General features: G+C 47.0%; 1 protein-coding gene across 5 annotated transcripts in view; it reads right to left on the bottom strand.

The window, feature by feature from the left end:
- Positions 1-18,744, bottom strand: part of USP40 (ubiquitin specific peptidase 40) — a gene marked incomplete at both ends in the record, with an annotated part of 94,633 nt that overhangs the window by 1,275 nt on the left and 74,614 nt on the right. For 3 of the 5 annotated variants that reach the window (XM_080690307.1, XM_080690308.1, XM_080690310.1), the window contains 9 exons: positions 1,588-1,682; positions 3,416-3,511; positions 3,644-3,854; positions 6,528-6,593; positions 7,323-7,441; positions 8,714-8,832; positions 11,558-11,678; positions 15,338-15,412; positions 17,225-17,289. In XM_080690307.1, the coding sequence (XP_080546433.1) occupies positions 1,588-1,682; positions 3,416-3,511; positions 3,644-3,854; positions 6,528-6,593; positions 7,323-7,441; positions 8,714-8,832; positions 11,558-11,678; positions 15,338-15,412; positions 17,225-17,289 (967 nt within the window). Of the gene's footprint in view, positions 1-1,587; positions 1,683-3,415; positions 3,512-3,643; positions 3,855-6,527; positions 6,594-7,322; positions 7,442-8,713; positions 8,833-11,557; positions 11,679-15,337; positions 15,413-17,185; positions 17,290-18,744 lie in introns of all 5 variants that reach the window. The other 2 variants (XM_080690306.1, XM_080690309.1) reach the window with 2 other exon arrangements.

Genomic DNA, 18,744 nt, shown 5'->3' with positions numbered 1-18,744 from the left:
GCGAGTAGGACATGCGTGGCTGAGCGCAGGGCTCGGCGACAGCAGTGAGGCTTTAAAATGAAGGTGGGAACAGGGACGGCACGAAGCAGCAGCCCTGGTGACCAGGGCCTACAGGATGCAGGCGAGGAGCCCGGGGAATGGGCTCCCCCCGGGGCTCTGAGCAGGGCCCAGGTGGGACTGTATGTGCGTGACTTGTAGGTGGGAAATGTCAGGGCCAGAGCAGGAACCCTGCTCACCATGGGGCTCCGGGCCGGGCAGAGTGCAGAGCTTCCGGGAATGGGGTGAGGGCCCGTCCCCTGCCCTCCAGAGATGGAAAGGATGTGGGGAGAGCGCCATCCAGGGAGCACCTCTGGGAGCAAGGAGGAGGAGGAGGAAGAGCCCTTCGGCGGAGGGACCTGGGGGACCCATGGAGTCAGGGTTCCTGAAAGCAGAGGGGAATGGGGACGGAGCGACACGGCCTGAACCAGGACACCTCAGATGACTCTCAGGACCCTGTGGTCTGTGTGTAACTCCTGAACAAAAGAACAAACCCACAGAACACATTGACTAAGCATCTACAGAAGTACTGTCCCAGGTACTGCAGAGAGCTAGAATGAGAGAGGAAACCCTCTGCTTAGGGAGCTCCAGTTCTAGATCTTTCCATTCTCACTGTCCCACCTGTGATCCTTCCTCGCCTCCCCGATTCCATTTTCCCCCTGGAACTCGTGAACTGTGTTTGCCACACAGCCAGTGACCGCTGGAGCTGTACATCAGTGGCGTCGCTTCTTGCTCAGCCCACTGGCCTCTCTCCATGTTTACTGATCTGAGCCTCAGCGAGGGCTGCCTGGCCCGGACCCCGCTGGACACCGCTGCAGAGGGCGGCCGCGTGCCCTGCAGGGACTCGCCTGGCAAGTTGTCGCCCAGTGCTCAGGTAGGAGAGGGAGACGGGAGTGCGCAGGGGCCAGGCCAGGCAGGTGGGTTTGGGAAAGACCCCCCACCCACCAGAAACAGTCAGAGAAGCGGCAACGCTTCAGGAGATGGGGAGCTGCCGCTCCAGGACGCTGGGACTCCTCGGGAGCTGGGTTGAGCAGAATGAATGAACTCAGCTGCAGGGCTGTGTGATGCTCCGGAGACTCTGGTGGGGGTTATAGAGACTCTTGGCTCGCGGAGTGGAGTTTGGCGAGCTCCCCCACAGGACGTGGGCGGGGCGGGAGGGAAGGGGGCCCTGGCTGCGGGGCGGGGTCAGTGTGGGCAGAGGAGCAGCCTGAGGCGGCTGGAGGCAGACCGCTCTGGTGGGATGCAGGCTCAGCAATGCTAAGAGTTGTAGATGGTGGGGGCCTGAGGGTGCATCTGAGCAACCCAGGGGAGGGTGTGGTCGGGAGCGCAGGCCTCCCCATAATGACCAGGCTCTCCAGTTTCTTCACACGCTCGCTCCACAGGAGTGGAGAGGCGCAGTGGACAGGGCAGCAGAGGACCCCAGGATGCCGTGTGCGTCTCGGCAGCTTTCTATGCGAGGTCCCCGCCGCCCGCAGTTCTGAAGCAGCAGTGGGAAAAGCCAGGGAGCCCCTGGACTCCAAAGGAGCCAGGAGTGCGCCGAGCGGGAATTACCTGCTCTTCTTCCCCCGAAGCAGCTGCTTCTGCTTCTCCTTCCCGGCATCGTCTCTGACTGTGCTGAAGTCATCGTCGTCATCAACCAGGAGATTCTACGTTTCAAAAGAGATCAAGGCAATATTTTTAGACACTGATTTAGCCTTACGTTCGTAAGAGGTATGCTTTAAAAATTACCTATGTTAGCAAAGGGAAACACTGAAATTAACATACGCTAGATGAATGAGGGTTAAAAGGCATCCTAATGCGTGATGAGAATGAGCTGGTGGGGCAGGAAGAACCTCATTAAGGGAAAGTAGGTTTCAGCCATCTGACCTTTGCCTTCAACTAAGCTCCCACTGGGGCTGAGCCAAACAAAGGGGCTTTCAAGGGACCGTGAGCCACCACAGGAACCACGCACATCGATGCACAGCTCTCTAGTGGCCGCGCTAGAAACAGCTGTTTGTTTTTATACAGTCTGTCAACGTGTTTTCGCTATGTGTTTGTATAAACTATGAGCTTCGGAAAGGCACGGGCTGCTGCTCACTCCCCGGTTTCGGCAGGCCCCTCTCTACTGCAGGCTTTTCAAATACAGGGTGCTTAACAGCCCTACCGAGGGGAGCCCTGCGAGTTACACGTGAGTACCATCCAGCCAGTCTTGGTCTCGTCCCTCGCTGCCGCAGGCGGCGGCCTCAGTGAGTGCGGACCAGCGCCGACAGGGGCGCGGGAAGCACCGCCCTCCCTCAGGACAGGTCCTCGGCCCGTCTTGTTTCCTGTTCCGGGCTCCCCAGGTTAGTGGCCACGCTCTACAGTGCGGAAGCTGTGGGAACGCTGGGAGCGTGGCGCAGTCCTGCCCTCGGTGACCTCGAGAGTCACTAAGCACTGCTGGCGGGCCTGGTGAGCGACCTGGCGCGACATGCACGCGGTCTCTACCCGGTGACTCGCAGGACCCGAGGATACCGGCAGCACAGCTGAGCATGATGTCCTGCTTAAAAAGTGCTGAGATGGGAGCGACGACGCACGCCTGAGATCTAGGACTTGGGAGGCAGAGACGGGAGGATCACAGCCAGCCCTTGTATTTTTTTTATTTTGGGGTGTGTGTGTGTGTGTGTGTGTGTGTGTGTGTGGTTTTTATTTCATTTTTTGTGGTACTGGGGATTGAACCCAGGGGCATTCTATCTCTGAGCTCTACCCCAAGCTCTATTTTATTTTTCATTTTGAAATAGGGTCTCACTAAGTTGCCGAGGGCCTCATCAAGTTGCTGAGGCTGGCTGTGAACTTGTGATCTTCCTGTCTCAGCCTTCCAAGTACTGGGGTTACCAGCATGTGCCACCATGCCTGGCTTACATAGCCATATTTTATTTATTTTTTTTTGTGGTACTGGGGATGGAACCCAGGGACATTCTACCTCCGAGCTACACCCCCAGTCCTATTTTTTATCCTTCATTTTGAATCAGGGTCTCATTAAGTTGCAGAGGGCTTCATTAAGCAGCTGAGGCTGTCCATGAACCACGATCCTCCTATCTCAGCCTCCCAAAGTACTGGGATTATAAGCGTGTGTCACCACGCCAGGCTCACACAGCCATACTTTAAAAAACACACTTGCCACGTTATTTGCTGGTATTTATTTGGACTTTTTATGTTTATGTTCACAAATGACATTGTTCTAAATTTTCTTTTATTGCCCGTGGCAGTTGTAATCTAAAGGTTCTACTGTTATCATAAGATGTTTGGCTCTCCCCTCTCACCCGTTCTCTGAATGATGCTGTCTGTGTCTCCATGATCTGGTAAAACTCTCCCCGAAGCCATGTGACCTGGCACCGTGGTCAGCTGCAGTTAGACAACTCACCTTGATACCCACTGTGTCTCCGTCTTTCATGTAATGGGGTGCGCCCTGCAAACTATCTTGCTTTTTCTTCTTTTTCCTCTTGTTAATTTGCTGGTTCTATAGGAAAATCAAACATCTAAAGTAAAACTCAACCTCAAATTATTACCCAACTCCCTACCACTGTGAGACGTTGCAGTTACCCTGACTGCTACACCAGTACCCCAGTCTCTGGGAGAGCCCAGACATTACCCAGCTAGGTATCGGAAGCCACTCAAATCTGTCAGGGAAGTATTTGGCAATTTCAATTTTCTCCACAGGAAGAGAATAGAAATCGGCCACTCTCTGCCTCAAGGAGCCAGCGGTCCAGCCTCGGGCGGTGTCCCACACTAAGTCCACGGCCGGGGCGTAGGCCCTCTCCCCGGGGATGCGCATCTGCGTCCTCAGCAGCACATCCTGGGGGCTGCACCAGAGAACAGAAGGCCAGCTGTAAGAGGAGCTGTGGAGAGCACGCGCTGGCGCTGGGCCTGAGGGCCGCGCTTCCTGGAACTGACTCTCCTGGGTTTAGGTTTCCCTGAAATTCCAGTGCTAGCGGGAGCCTTTATTCTCCACCCAATCCCCTCCAGTCCTGACCAAGGATGGAAGGGAAGAGCGGCTGAGCCTGCAGCCTGCCCTGGAGAAGATCAGCATGCTGAGGGTCTTTGTGGGACGGGGCAGGAGAAGCCGCGGAGCCTCCTGGGAAGGAAAGGCTGGTGCAGGCCAGAGGCCGGCAGATAAACAGTAGGTTGGAGGCAGATCATTCGCACTTGACTGGGGAGTGTAAGTCTGGGTGCTGTGGGGCAGCCAGGCAGGAGAAAGGAGCTTAGAGTCGGAAAGGTAGGTGGAGCTAGACAAAGAAACAGCAGATAAAGGTCCTTGGGCAGGGCAGGAGAAAGAAACATCTAGAAGGTGGGACAAAAAGGCTATGTACATAGACGAAGACATGGTTCCAGGGCATGAGGTAAAAACTACAGATAAGAGTACACGCTTGTGATCCCAGCATTCGGGAGGCTGAGACAGGAGGATCACGGTTCACAGACAGCCTCAGCTACTCAGTGAGGCCCTGTTTCAAAATAAAAAATAGAGCCGGGCGTGGTGGCACACGCTTGTAATCCCAGCATTCAGGAGGCTGAGACCTGGAGGATAGCGGTTCGCGGACAGCCTCAGCTACTTAGTGAGGCCCTCTGCAACTCAGTGAGACCTGGTTTCAAAATAAAGAATAAGAAATAGGGCAGGGGGTGTAGCTCGGAGGTCAAATGCCCTTGGGTTCCATCCCCAGACCCGCAAAAAAAAAAAAAAAAAAAAAAAAAAAAAATCTATCAAAATAAAGAATAAAAAATAGGGCTGGGGGTATAGCTCGGAGGTAGAATGCCCCTGGGTTCCATTCCTAGTACTACAAATAAATAAATAAATAAATAAATAAATAAATAAATAAGGAAAGAAAGAAAAGAAAAGGAAAAAACCTCCAGATAAGAACTGGGCAGCTGGGTGTGGTGGTGCATGGTTGCAATCCCAGCATTTGGGAAGCTGAGACAGGAGGATCTTGGTTCATGGACAGCCTCAGCAGAAAAAACATAGGGCAAGGGGTGTAACTCAGAAGTCGAATGCCCCTGGGTTCCATCCCTAGACCCGCAAAAAAGAGAAAAAGAAAAAAAAGAAGAACTGGGCAGCAGGAGGAGGGCATGGAGAGCCGGTAGGACGGGACAGGATGGCTTTGAGTGCTGTGACTCTATTGGTGCCTGAACCCAGGGAGGTGGCGAGAGGAGCACGTGGAGAAGGCCTGCATGGCCAGGTGTACCAGCCCAGAGAAGGGCCTTGGAGAGATGACTCCAGGAGGTAGCAGCCCCAGCCCCACAGGGCTGGCGTGGCCACCGTGGGCATGTGTGCCGAAGTTGCCAAGGAGAGGACAGAGGCTGGGTACGCCGAGGCTCTCAAGGCCTCCGCGGGAGCTCTGGGACGGGGTCAGGAAGCCCATGGCCGACTGGCGTACGGGCAGACAGGCCTACTCGTATAAGGTGCTGCAAATAACGAACAGGACACAGGCCCGAAGTGCTCTCTGCGGAGCTCACTCATACCACAAGAACAGGCAGAAGTATAGGAAACAACTCACACTTACAAAATGCAAACTATGTATAAGCCTTTGGAACTCTTCCAGCAATGAAAGCGCTGGAGGAAACGGAAACAAGACAACCATCTCCACTTATCTAGGAAACATCCGAACAAGGAACCGCTCAGGGCTGCTTTGGGGTGAGGTAGAACAACTACTGGAAGCCCTGCCTGTGGGGCAGAGGTGATCACAACTTAGCCTGGAAAGGAATTTTCCCATTCATTTTAAGAGGTTTAAAGTGTCCACATCATCACCCAGGAATCCCCTTCAGGAAGCATTCCCGGTTGTACGCCTTGTATCATGGTCTGTGGAGATTAGGCGTGGACGCAAGGCCAGGCTGATGGTAAGCGTGGTGTTCACATCAGAGCAAGGAGAAGGAATTGGAATATTTGGTGACAGTTCAAAGAAGGCCTTACAAAAGATTCTCCCACAGTGAAAAGTAATAGGATGGTCTGATCATGGGCAATTTGGGGTGCTTCTTTATCTAACTAGTAGTTATTGACTTTGCCATAGGCACTACTCCAGGTACCAGGGACACAGCACTAAACCAGTAGAGCACGTTCCCACTCACACAGCTGACGTTCTAGAGATGATGGCAAGTCAATCAGTGTCTGTAGCAGGCGGGGTGCAGAGCATGTCAGGCGGTAGGAGGATGGAAACGGCAGGGTGGGGGAGTGGCACGTACTGCTGAAGTGTGGCAGGGCAAGCCAGGGTGCTCATGAGGACCTTGGGAGCACCTCACCCACACCTCAGGATCGCGGGGGCTCAAGGTCCCCGGGGCGTCCCTGAAAAATTAACTCTCACTGTCTTTACAGGAGAATGCGCCCCACTTCCAGACACCAGACATGCGAATACATTTCTAGAGTGCGATCTGTTTTAAGGTGATAGACCACTTAGAAGCAGCGAAAAATACTACTCTTGATTAGCTTGCCACACTTTTAAAAAGACTATTATGATGTGTGTGTAACTCGGTGCAGTCGAATTTCTTACCCCAAGTTTTCTTCTTTCTGAAGGGGTTCTAAGCAGATCTCAGCTCTCCTTCCTAGTTTATATTCCCTGATAATAAATGAAACAAAAAAAAAAAGAGTGAATGAAATATCATTTAACTTTTAAAACAATTACTTTTGGACAATGTAAGCTTTTTCCTTTACAAAAGACTGTTTTCTAAATACTGTATAAAAACACTCAAGCTTTCAGAAAAAGGAAAAATTCAGAATACTTGCTGTCGTGGTTTTAGATCCTCGGGTCATTTTTTACTAAGCATGGAGAGATCTGGCTCTGTGAAGATGGCCAAACTGCCAGAGAAATGTCCTTCTGTTGGCCAAGATTTAGATCCTCCTGCTGCTGCTGTGTGGGTAGTGATCAGGACTCAGGTCAGAGAATCCCTGAGGGTGCTTTGTGCAAAGGAAACTAACAAGTACATTCAGTATTCCAAACACAAGAAGGCTCTGAGTTCCAGGAGGCACACCAGCTCACAAACATTTCCTCAACAAGGGACAGCTCATCCTTAACCTCAGCTTGACTCCAAATTCTCCCAAGTTACGAAAATGTCTGTCTCTGGAGCATAGAGAACATCTGCAAAGCTATGCGTATAGCACGGAGAGCTGTGCTGTCCCAGAGTTGATTTATGGTAAGAAGTGTCATGCACCTCGCAAGCGTGGCGTCCAGGGATGGGCTTTCTGCTCTCGTCTCACTCATAGGATGCACGCCCCCACTGGTCCAATTACCACCCAGCCCTGTGCTGGCAGCGGGGTGCGATGGCCGCGTGTCCTGCAAGACACCTACTTGAGCTGCAGCCGGTCGGTCCGTAGGAGCCTGCCCGGGCGCCGGCTCTCCACTGTCCAGGCTCTGAGGAGGGCTGGGGCGGGGGCGGCGAGCTCTGAGCACGGGGGCAAGGCCCTGGCCTGGACAAAGAAACAGGCGTTTCTCCACTGACTTTAAAAGCACTTGTAAAACCACACTGAACGAAGCGCTATGCAAACGCGGGAAAGGGCATCTTCAGTAACACTAAGAGCTGCTTTAAAAATCACAGGAACAGCTATCTCTTAAGTTAGTTAATCTCAAGTAAATGATACATTCTCCACTGAAATTGGAGAAATAAGTGACCTTCCTATTTCTAGACTGGAGCCCAAAGCTGCCTCTTAATCATGCTTTTAAAAATGAAACTTTAGAATTAATTCTATGTGAGTGTGACTCAGAAGAGCAGCGTCTGCTCTAACTAAGGCCTCTCAGTGTTGACCAGTGCTACCAGCGAAAGAACTTCCATTCTGAATCATTTCAGCATCTCTGGCTCCCACCAGCTCAAACTGCTTGCTGTAAGCCTGTAGTGATAGGTAACACTAGATGTCGACTTCCGCGTGGGCTGCAGGTAACAAAGCCAATGCTCATGTTATAAACCTCCAAAGAGCAGCTTTTGTACCTTTTGACCTAATGAAAGAAAAAAAAGCGTCTTCCCAATTGTTCTCATGGGAACAGAGCCACTTGTCTTCTTAAGGAAAGTTATTTCACATGCTGAGGACACAGAAGAGCCAGAAATCAACGGCTGCTAGTCCTATGGAAGCCCCACATTTTTTTCCTTTAAGTAAAAGAAGTGATGTTTATTCTGGTCTAACAAAGCAATATGCTTCCTCAGCGTTCTGGATTGTATTTAATCCTGCAGGCTCCCTATATGGACAAAACTCTTCTTCTCTGTGTATGTTAATGCACCAGAAAAGAATCCACCATCTGGTTTAGCATCCGAGCACGGAAGCCAATCACCCGGCCCCAAGGAGATGACAACACAGCTCGTAACAAAGGACACTTAACGTGGACCACAACGGCACAACACGATGTAAAGAAAGGGAAAAGTAAATGCTTTACAGATGGTTCAGAAACCACGTTTCCCTAAAAAATAAAAATGAACATAAGCCGCGAGTCACTGAATATAGTCAATCACAAGCACAGCATGCCTGTCGGAATCAGGGCTGTGAGGGCCGCGGGGCGGGGCACGAGGAGACACGGGCACTGAGTGGCCATGGGCGTGAGCTGCCTGCTGGTACTTACCCCTGAACATGGCATATGACAAATGCCCTATTAGAACAGACTGTAATCGAGGGAAAAGGAAATAGAAGAATACATTAATATCTCACGGAAGAAGCTGTATCAGCACTAAGGTACACTGCGGGAAGAAGTCTGACCTGGGACTTCAGGTCTGCCAGCGCCGCATCTTCTGAGATTTCGATGTCTCCCAAGTAGAGGAGAGAAACTTCTGCAGGCACGTGGCCAGGAGCACCTTCAAAAAGACAGAGCTGGGTGTCTGGAAGGAATGTTAAATTTATCTATTTCATATTTCTGAAAGGCATTGCCCTATTTTGATCTTCATAGGTTTATTTGGTATTGTGATATGTCTTGATATGGTAAATAAGTATGAAAATGCCATTCAAGAACTTCTGTATCTGAACCCTTCGAATTGCTCCCTGACTTCAGTGTCTGGTGAGTTAACAACCGGGGAGCGGGTTGGTGGCAGAATCCTATGGGAATTTTACCCTGGTGATGTCTACCTAGAATGTTCTCTCCAAGCCAAATGTGGTGATACATGCCTGTAATCCCAGTACTTGGGAGGCTGACCTAGAAGGATTGCCAGCTTGAAACCAGCCTCAGCAGTGTAGTGAGACTGTTTGGTGTGTGGTGGCGCATGCTTTTAATCCCAACATTCGGGAGGCTGAGACAGGACGATCGTGGTTCGCGGACAGCCTCAGCTACTTAGGCCCTTTGCAACTCAGTGAGACCTGGTTTCAAAATAAACAATAAAAAATAGGGAAGGGGGTGTAGCTCAGAGGTCAAATGCCCCTGGGTTCCATCACCAGACTTCCCCCACCAAAAGAAAATAGGGCTGGGGGGTGTAGCTTGGAAGTAGAATGCCCCCTGGGTTCAACCCTCAGTCCGCAAAAAAAAAAAAAAAAAAAAAGGAAAACTAATGTTTTGATGAGAACTAATGTTCTCTCATCAAAAACTCAATATAAAAACTGTTGCATTTTAAATTCAGAATATTTTCTCTCATTTTTGCTTGAATTCATTGTCTTCACTTATTTCTAGCACACTGCTAGTACATAATAAGAAATTACAAATTATAAGGAAATTAAGTGAAAAAGCTCTCTTTGTGACTCTTGTGTCTCAAGAAAACTGCAGGCTGGTGCTACCAGGATACTTTCATGAAATTCTAAAATGTGAAACATATTTCCCACTTTCTGTAATATAGTACTACTAGAAACCTTTTCCTCTACTTTCATGGAGAAATATACTAATTAAACATGCTTTTTAAATATGTACTCAACTCTATACGTAATTATATTATTCAGGAATTTTTAGAATTAGTTAATGTGAAAAAAGTAACACAAGTAAAATAGCTTTATGACAATTTCATAGCTGATTTAACATTTTTATCACTTTATATACAACCTTTAAACAATAAAGAATTTTACTTTTAATAATTTTTTTTTTTTTTTTTTGGTGGTACTGGGGGTGGAACCCAGAGGCTGTCTACCTCTGGGCTATACTCCCAGACCCATTTTATATTTTATTTGGAAACAGGGTCTCACTAAGTTGCTGAGAGCCTCACTAAGTAGCTGAGGCTGGCTTTGAACCTGTGCGATCCTCCTGTCTCAGCCTCCCAAGCGCGGGGATTACAAGCGTGCGCCACCACGCCCGGCTGACTCATAATAATTTCATCACTGAGGTTTCAAAGACAAAAAATATAGTACATGCTATAATACTTTGGAGGTACTAAAAAGCTAAATAATTAAGTAAAGCATGATAAAAAATATACTTAAAGAGCTGACCTTACTAAAAACATCTTTTCTTGGGGCTGGGGCGTAGTTCGGAGGTAGAGCAATTGCCTAGCATGTGTGAGGCCCTGGGTCTAATCCCCAGCACCAGGGGCAAAGAAACCTTCTTTACTAGAGAAGACATTAAAATGTGCTGCCGTGCCAAGCGTGGTGGTGCACGCCTATGATCCCAGTACTTGAAACAGGAGGACTGTAGGTTCACAGCCAGCCTCAGCAACTTAGCGAGGCTGTGTTTCAAATAAAAGAATAAAATACAGCCGGGAGTGTAGCTTAGAGGTAGAATACTCCTGGGTTCCATCCCCAGAACCACACACACACACAGTGCTGTCATAATAAAGTGGATCCCACTCATTGCTAGCGACTCTGCGCACTGTGGCGCGCGGACTGCGCTGACATGTGTTTGTGCTGTTGATCTTCCTTCTCAGACGTCAGGGAGATGAGTGCACGCCCAGAAGCAGTTCCTGGGGGCTGTGGAGGAGGAAGACCAGCAGACAGCAGGAGGGCTGCCCTTGTGGTCAGTGGGACAGGCAGCCGCCTCAGTTTCCTCGTACGTGATAATACGTGTGACCTCAACTACCCTGAGGACCTTGACAGCTGAGACATAAAAGGTCTTTGAGAAAGTGTTTATATATATATATATATTTATTTATTTATTTATTTATTTTATTTTTTTTTTTTCCGGGTCTAGGGATGGAACCCAGGGGCATTTGACCTCTGAGATACACCTCCTGCCCTATTTTTTTTAAAATTCTTTATTTTGAAAGCGGGTCTCACTGAGTTGCAGAGAGCCTCACTAAGTAGCTGAGGCTGTCCGCGAACCACAATCCTCCAGGTCTCAGCCTCCCGAATGCTGGGATTACAAGCGTGCGCCACCACGCCCGGCTGAAAGTGTCATATATTGATGTGATAATAAAGATGAGCGGGCACACAGCGCTTTATATAAGTTACAAAGCGCCGCATAAAAACAGGTATCATTATGGAATGACTTATTAAAAAGGAGTAAATAGGTTTTAATTTCCAACCTTACATTTTTCTTTCTTTCTTGGAAACAGTGTTGCTAAGCTGCTGAGGCTGCATTGCTGAGGCTGGCTCTGGACCCAGGAGCCTTGTGTCTCAGCCTCCTGAGCACTGGGATTAGGATGTCTCGCGGGCATCTGCGCTGAGCAGAAGCTTTGCTAGGATGCCGTGTTTCCTCACCTTGGGCGTTGGCAGCTCCCCCGCCGCCTTGGGACGGGGTACGGCTGGGCTGGTCCCGACTCTCCCGGTGTCCTGAGGGACTCCACGGCTGGTACCACCAGATAGGCACCTTCAGGAAACCCTGAAGGACAGAGCATTTGTAACTGCTGTGATGTACAAAGAGTAAGTGAATATTCATTTTTGCTTCTATGGAAAGAAATGTCTTGATGACATAAAAAATTCTTGAGTTCACTGTTTTTCTTTCTAGATTTACTCACGACCATAACTTATATCTGTTGTTTTTAAAATAAAAAATTTTAAGCCGGGCGTGGTGGCGCACGCTTGTAATCCCAACATTTGAGAGGCTGAGACAGGAGGATCGTGGTTTGCAGACAGCCTCAGCTGCTTAGTGAGGCCCTTTGCAACTCAGTGAAACCCTGTTTCAAAATAAAAAATAAAAAATAAGGCTGGGGTGTAAAGCTTGAAGGTAGAATGGCCCTGGGTTCCATCCCCAGTACCGCAAAAATTAAATCACAATAATTACTCTGGTATGACGGGGACTAAATATTCTTTGCCTAGAGGTATCTCAGTAGATGTGATGAGTGAAAAGCAGAGGCAATAGTAAAGTCCGCCTCAGAGCACCTTACCTCGCCTTCCAGCTCCCGAAGCACCTCTGGCATGATGCACTGGGAACATTTTAATTGAGTTAATTAATTTATTGGTACTGGGAGCTGAATCTGGGGGCATTCTACCTCAGAGCTATACTCCCAGCCCTTTTTATTTTGAAACAGGGTGGCAAGGTTGCCTCCCAAGTACTGGGACCACAGGTGCGCGAGACCCCACTCAGCTACGATGCGTTTATTATAAAGTAGCAGCGACCTACTGATCTAAGTTGGATTCCTGTATGCAAACCACGTAAAATAAACCTATTGCCTTTATACATAGCCTATCATTTCAGGTTTACTCATTTCTTCCCATATTTTTTTAACCAGCAAAGAAATTCAATAGATTAAGAAATAAAAGGTTATAGTTAAGCCGGGCGTGGTGGTGCACGCTTGTAATCCCCGCACTTGGGAGGCGGAGACAGGAGGATCCCGCAGGTTCGAAGCTAGCCGCGCTGGCTTAGGAGACCCCGTTTCCAAATAAAATCTATAAAATAGGTCTGGGAGTGTAGCCTGGAGGTAGAAGGGCTTCCAGGAACCCCAGTACCACACACACACACACAAAGGTTATAGTTATAGTGCTTTATTCACGACAGAAAAATGAGAATATAAAAATAACTATGCAAAACATTTTAAGCATACATTTCAAGAATTGCATATTAGAATTTTTTCCTTTTTAGCATTTAGTGAATATTAACAGTCAACCTAATTCAATTAAATACATGTAAAGTCAAAACAAAAAGATTCCATTTTTTCACCTAGCAGACTGCAGAAACCCAGAAAGTCTAATACAATTCTATGTTGGTGAAGAGATGGATAAACCTGAGTGATCATAATCTACGGCAAAAATATAAACTGCCATGAGGTTCGGGGAGAGTAATGTAGTCACACCTGCTAAATTTCGAAAGCCAAGCCCTCGACCCAGCCATTCTACATTTCAGAATTTACCTTCTGATACGTGTATATGGCAAGTCCTACACGCAAGGCTAGCCACTGCTAACTGTGGCTAGTGGGAGAGCCATGACCGAAGCGCAAGGCCCTCTTTAGAAGATGGTTGTATTATGGCAGGCCATAGTTTCAATGGAGCAATTTCAGTTCTAGAAATTTATCCTGTAGAAATACTCATCTACGTGTAAAACAACTCCTGTATACATTTTTACAGCATTTAGAAAGAGACTGGTTAAATAAGTCCTGATGTAGGGGAGCACCCAGTGGTAGAGTGCTTACCTAGCAGGCACAAGACATGAGGTCAGATGCTACCACTATGACCCAAAGAAAGGTACCTCTACACGATGTACCACTAGGTGTACCACGATGTGGCCACTAGGTGGAATGAGCTGGTTTTATATGGACAAACTTGGAGAAAAAATATTAATAAAAATGCTAGGTATGGAATAAGGGTGTCTAGCATAGATAATCGGCTGTGTAAATAAAAAGGAATATGTGTATATACATGTACATGTGTCATGTGAAATACGTACACACATACTTAAGCATGTGTATATCTGGAGGGACAGAGGACACCAGCTGCCCGAAAGGGAGGAGCCTGGGTGGCTGGGCCCAGGTTGAGGAGGCAGGACACTAACTTTTCTTGGCCCAGCTTTCTTTCTTTTTTTTTTTTTTTGTGGTTCTGAAAATTGAACCCAGAGACATTCTACCTCTGACCTACAGCCCCAGCCCTTTTTAGTTTTTATTTTGAAACAGGGTCTCGCTAGATTGCCGAGAGTCTTACTAAGCCTTGAGCCTGTGATCTTCTGTCTCAGCCTCTCAATACTAGGATACAGGTATGCATCATCAAACCTAGATTACTAGACCAGCCTTTTAAAAACTTAAGAAATTTTTTTATCATGAGTATATCTATTTAAAAATTAACATTTAAGATCATGTTAAACCGGGCGTGATGGCGAACACTTGTAATCTCTGTACTTGGGAGGGTGAGACAGGAGGATCACAGGTTTGTGGCCAGCCTCAGCAACTTAGTGAAGCCCTCCACAACTTAATGAGACCTTGTTTCAAAACAAAAGAATGAAATAGGGCTGGGGGTGTAGCTTGAAGGTATAATGCCTCTGGCTTCCATCCTCAGTACCACACACACACACACACACACACACACACACACACACACACACCAAGATTATAGTACAAAACACAGTAGAATTCTATAAAGTTAATAAATTTGATATGAGGAAACTCCCAAGTTAAATAAAAAACAATAATAGCAGGTTTAAAACAATATAGAGAATATAACCCATATATACAAACTTTATAAAGAATATGTGTATATTAACTCTCAGCATACAAATATGTCAAACACTTTTCTTAGAAGGGTATACAGGGTAAAATATATTACTGGTGATTCTCTTTGGAAAAAATATGTGGATGTGATTCCTGATTTTTATTTTACAGTATTATATGCTGTCTGAATTTCCTAATCTTTCTTTTAATATGTGTGTGTGTGTGTGTGTGTGTGTGTGTGTGTGTATATATAATTTTTTTTTTTAAACAGGGTCTCATTGAGTTGGGAAGGGCCTCGCTAAGTAGCTGAGGCTGTCTACAAACCGTGATCCTCTGGTCTCTGCCTTCCGAATGCTGGGATTACAAACGTGCGTCACCACGCCCAGCTAAATTTCCTAATCTTAACCAAATGTTATCTGAATACTGAAATTTCAGGATGTTTTTTGTTTTCATCTTTACATCTTTTTTTCACATTAAAACCTAATAAATATGTTTTAAAAAGTGGTAATATATTTATGACAAGCAATAAAATGAGTCCTCTCATATTCTGTTGAAAGGATTATAAATTCAGTACTTGTTGGGAAAACAATTTGTTCACATAGAGCATCTTTAAAAGCCCACAGCTTTTGTGAATTAAACAGTAGCAGATATTACTTTGGATATAATGATTATTTCAGATTTTATGATTAGGTTAAGAATTAAATATAAAAAGGAGGAAACAATTTATGTTTAATTGATTTTATTTAAAAATATGGCAAGGAAATCTGATTGGTAGGATTGTGGGAATGTTCTCTATTCTTTTAATGGTTGTATCTCCTGTTTTCCCACACTGAATATGTCATCTTCGTAATCAGAAAATAGTAACTGTTGCTTCTAAAAATGTCTCTTCAGAAGCAAATCTTACCGGTCGAGGAAGTTTTCCTTCAACTATGACCAAAGTGTCCCCCGAACAGATCATAAGCTCTTGCAGTGTTGCATCCTGGGAACACAGAAATCCTTTTTGTCACTTATAACTTCTGAAAGGAACAAACCAACCACTGGACTTTTTTTAAACTCCATGCTTCTCTTTCCTTTTCAAGAAATAAATGAATAATAGAAGAGATACTGAACAGGAAGCTACCTAAGTACAACTGTGCTCAGGATAGTACTATATACTAAGTCTGGGGCATAAACTCTACGTATCATCAAAGATCTGAGGAGAAGAGGGTGGAGATGAGAAATGATGACAGATGGATTGTGGAAGGCAAAACTTCAATCAGGCCTAAGAGATGGCTTGGCCTTGAGAAGCCAGAGAAAACAGAAGATGTGGAATTTCTCATGAAACAAAGAACAAGGGTAGTGAGGCGTGGTGGCATGTGCCTGTAACCCCAGTACTTGGGATTGAGACAGGAGGACTGCAGGTTCAAAGCCAGCCTCAGCAACTAAGAAGACTGTGTTTCCAAACAAAAAGGCTAGGCGTACAGCTCGGAGGAAGAATGTCCCTAGGTCCAATCCTCATACGCCCCCCACCCCCAAAGAACAAAGTCAAGGCTGACCCTAAGCATGGCTTGTTTGGTAAAGCGGTAAGAGACTGGACCAGTTAAGAGTGGAAAGTGTCAGGTGGAGGATAAGAGGAAATGAAACTAGCCTGAAGAGCGGCACACATTCAAGGGATGGGGGACAGAAATGAAGGTGGCGCTACAACAGTTTGGCTGCTACAAGTGTGACAGGCGGGCAGCACCGGCCAGGGCAGCCACTGCAGCGACCAGGCGTCCAGGGGAGCGCGTCGGCAGGGAGGAGGGAGAGCCAGCAGCCCTTGGAGGCCGAGGCGAACTGTGAGCAGAGAGTACTGGGGCGAGCATGCGCTGGTCTGAAAAGAGCAGCATGGCAAAGAGAACTGGGAAGAGAAGCTAATTCTGAAGGCAATGACTTTGCTTTCAGATCAACTGCTTGGTACTGATTTGGGAATTACTAGTGAAGAAAATGCCGACGCTATCTGAACCAGTATATCCTTCTGACATCTGAATTCTGTGTCCTGAAGATTCTTGGAGGCCACGTCTGGCTCTGGGTAGTCAAACTCCTGGCCAAACGCAGGAGGGGCCTGTCCCGACTGACCGCTGACTCTTCTATGGCAGCGTTCCGGTAGACGCCCGCGGCCCCGTTTGTCAGTTAGACTCTGCTCAATGCTGCCCGCTGTCACTGAGCAGAGGCGGCAGAGAGCCTGGGGTGGACAGGGGGCCGCTCTGGCCACCTCCGCACAGCTCCGCCGGCTTCCTTCCCAGGCCCTGGGTTTGGACTGCGATTGCTGGTGCTACTTGCAACGACATTAAGAAGCTTCACATTCCAACAATCCTGGGATAAAATTGTTTTTAATGCCACCCTAAGAGTTTGGTGGGACCAAGAGTTTGGCCAGAGCCTAAGTGACTGGTCGTTAAGATAGATTCTGTCATCGTTAACTTGTAGAGAAACTCTAAGATTAAAATATTCAGGGGTCAAAAATTCAAAGTGTGCCTTCAATGCCTTCACGAGCCCCAGGCTGCTCTCTGGAGCTCTCTATGACCTACTGCTCCTGGGATGCGCGCTCTTGCCGGAGGAGCTATATCTCAGATTGGAAATGCTCTCCTAGCATTTCCAACTGGCACCCTATCAGAACATCAGTCAGAGGAAGCAAGGGCAGACCACTCAAGAGATTTCTATTTCCTAAAAAACAGTAAAAGTTTTCTCTAGCATTTTTTCATTGGAGCTGGCAGGAGTGAATCCTTTATGAAAATACAGTCATTTTAAAGAGTGGAGTGTATAGACGTAATCTTACTTCTTCACATAAAGGCTCCCCGGCTTCATAGCACCAATCCATTTTTCGTAAATGCCATGCATCTCCTGTGAAGGAATCAAAAAGAACCGGAGAATATGCTTTAAGAGTTTGTCAGGAATGACCTTTCTGGATAAATGAATATCAGACAGGATTGATCTACTAACGTGTGTGTGTGTGTGTGTGTGTGTGTGTGTGTGTGTGTGTTTTACTGGAAATTGAACCCGGGTGTCCTATCTACCACTGAGTTACACCCCAAGTCCTTTATCACTTGTATTTGGAAACAGGGTGTGGCTAAATTACTGTGTGCTGGCCTTGAACCTGGGTTACAGGCATGTGCCACTGTGCTTGGCTAAAGTTGAGTTTTATTTTACTTATTTGGCTGAAAGTATATGCTAAGCATTACTCAGCAACTGCTAATGAGTATAAGGAAATTATTTCTATCTACTTAGTAGTTAATCTAACAAAAATATAGTACTAATACTTCTTGAAGAACTTCTTTTTTGGTAGTACTGGGGTTTGAGCCCAGGCATACGCTTCCACTGAGCTCCACTGCCAGCCCTTTTTAATTTTGAGACAGGGTCTTGCTAAGTTGCTCAGGCTGGCCTTGAACTTGGGATCATCCTGCCCAGGCCTCCTGAGTAGCTGGGATTATAGGTGTGCACCACCCTGATCAGCTCTGTGAAGAAATAAATGTTTCTTTGGTTTCACTGGTGAATTTTTTTTTTCATGGAGAAAAAGTAGGATGAAGCAGAAGTTAGAAACCCTGGCTAGTTAAAAATAGCCATTTAAAAAAAATTAAACATGCCCCTACTACCAAAAAATTTGTAGGCAAAGGAATAAAAGTACATCTCTTACTTCTCTCCACAGGCCACAGTCTGTGAATACCTGCAAAGCCCTTCTCTATAGAACCTCTTTAGCCATTAGTTTGTTTTAACTAGAGTATGATTCATATCAATTTTTAGAATTTATTTTCTTTTTGTGGTACTGGTGGTAGAACCCAGGGGCTTTCAACCTCCAGGCTATACCCCCAGACCTATTTTATACTTTATTTGGAAACAGGGTCTCACTAAGTTGCCGAGAGCCTCACTAAGTAGCGGAGGGTGGCTTCCAACCTGTGCAAGCCTCCTGTCTCAGCCTGCCAAGCACGGGGATTATAAGCGTGTGCCACCATGCCTGTCTTCAATAGTTTGTTTTAAATAGAGTATGATTCATATCAAGTTTTCGAAGTTAAGTGCCGTAAAAAAATCACCCACCAAGCTACAACTGAAGGCTGTTATTTCACAGACAGCATGGCAGGAAGAACCTAGCTACTTGTGGCGTAGCTCTGACAGGCCACCTAAGCTTTCTCAGCCTGCCTCCTCATCTGTAAAGTGGGAGCAGAAGAGCCCGGGTGGTAGGGCTGCTGTCGAGTTAAACGAGCCAGTGAACATACACTTCTAGAGGATGCCCTGGATGCAGAGCCGGGAATATCCTTCCAGATAATGAAGCTGGGCATCCACAACCCTGAAGCCCGACAGCAC

The sequence above is a fragment of the Muscardinus avellanarius genome (genome assembly GCF_963383645.1).
Source record: "Muscardinus avellanarius genome assembly, chromosome: 2".
In the NCBI taxonomy this organism is placed as follows: Eukaryota; Metazoa; Chordata; class Mammalia; order Rodentia; family Gliridae; genus Muscardinus; species Muscardinus avellanarius.
Note: the sequence above shows the minus strand (reverse complement) of the source record. Positions and strands in the feature narration are given on the sequence as shown.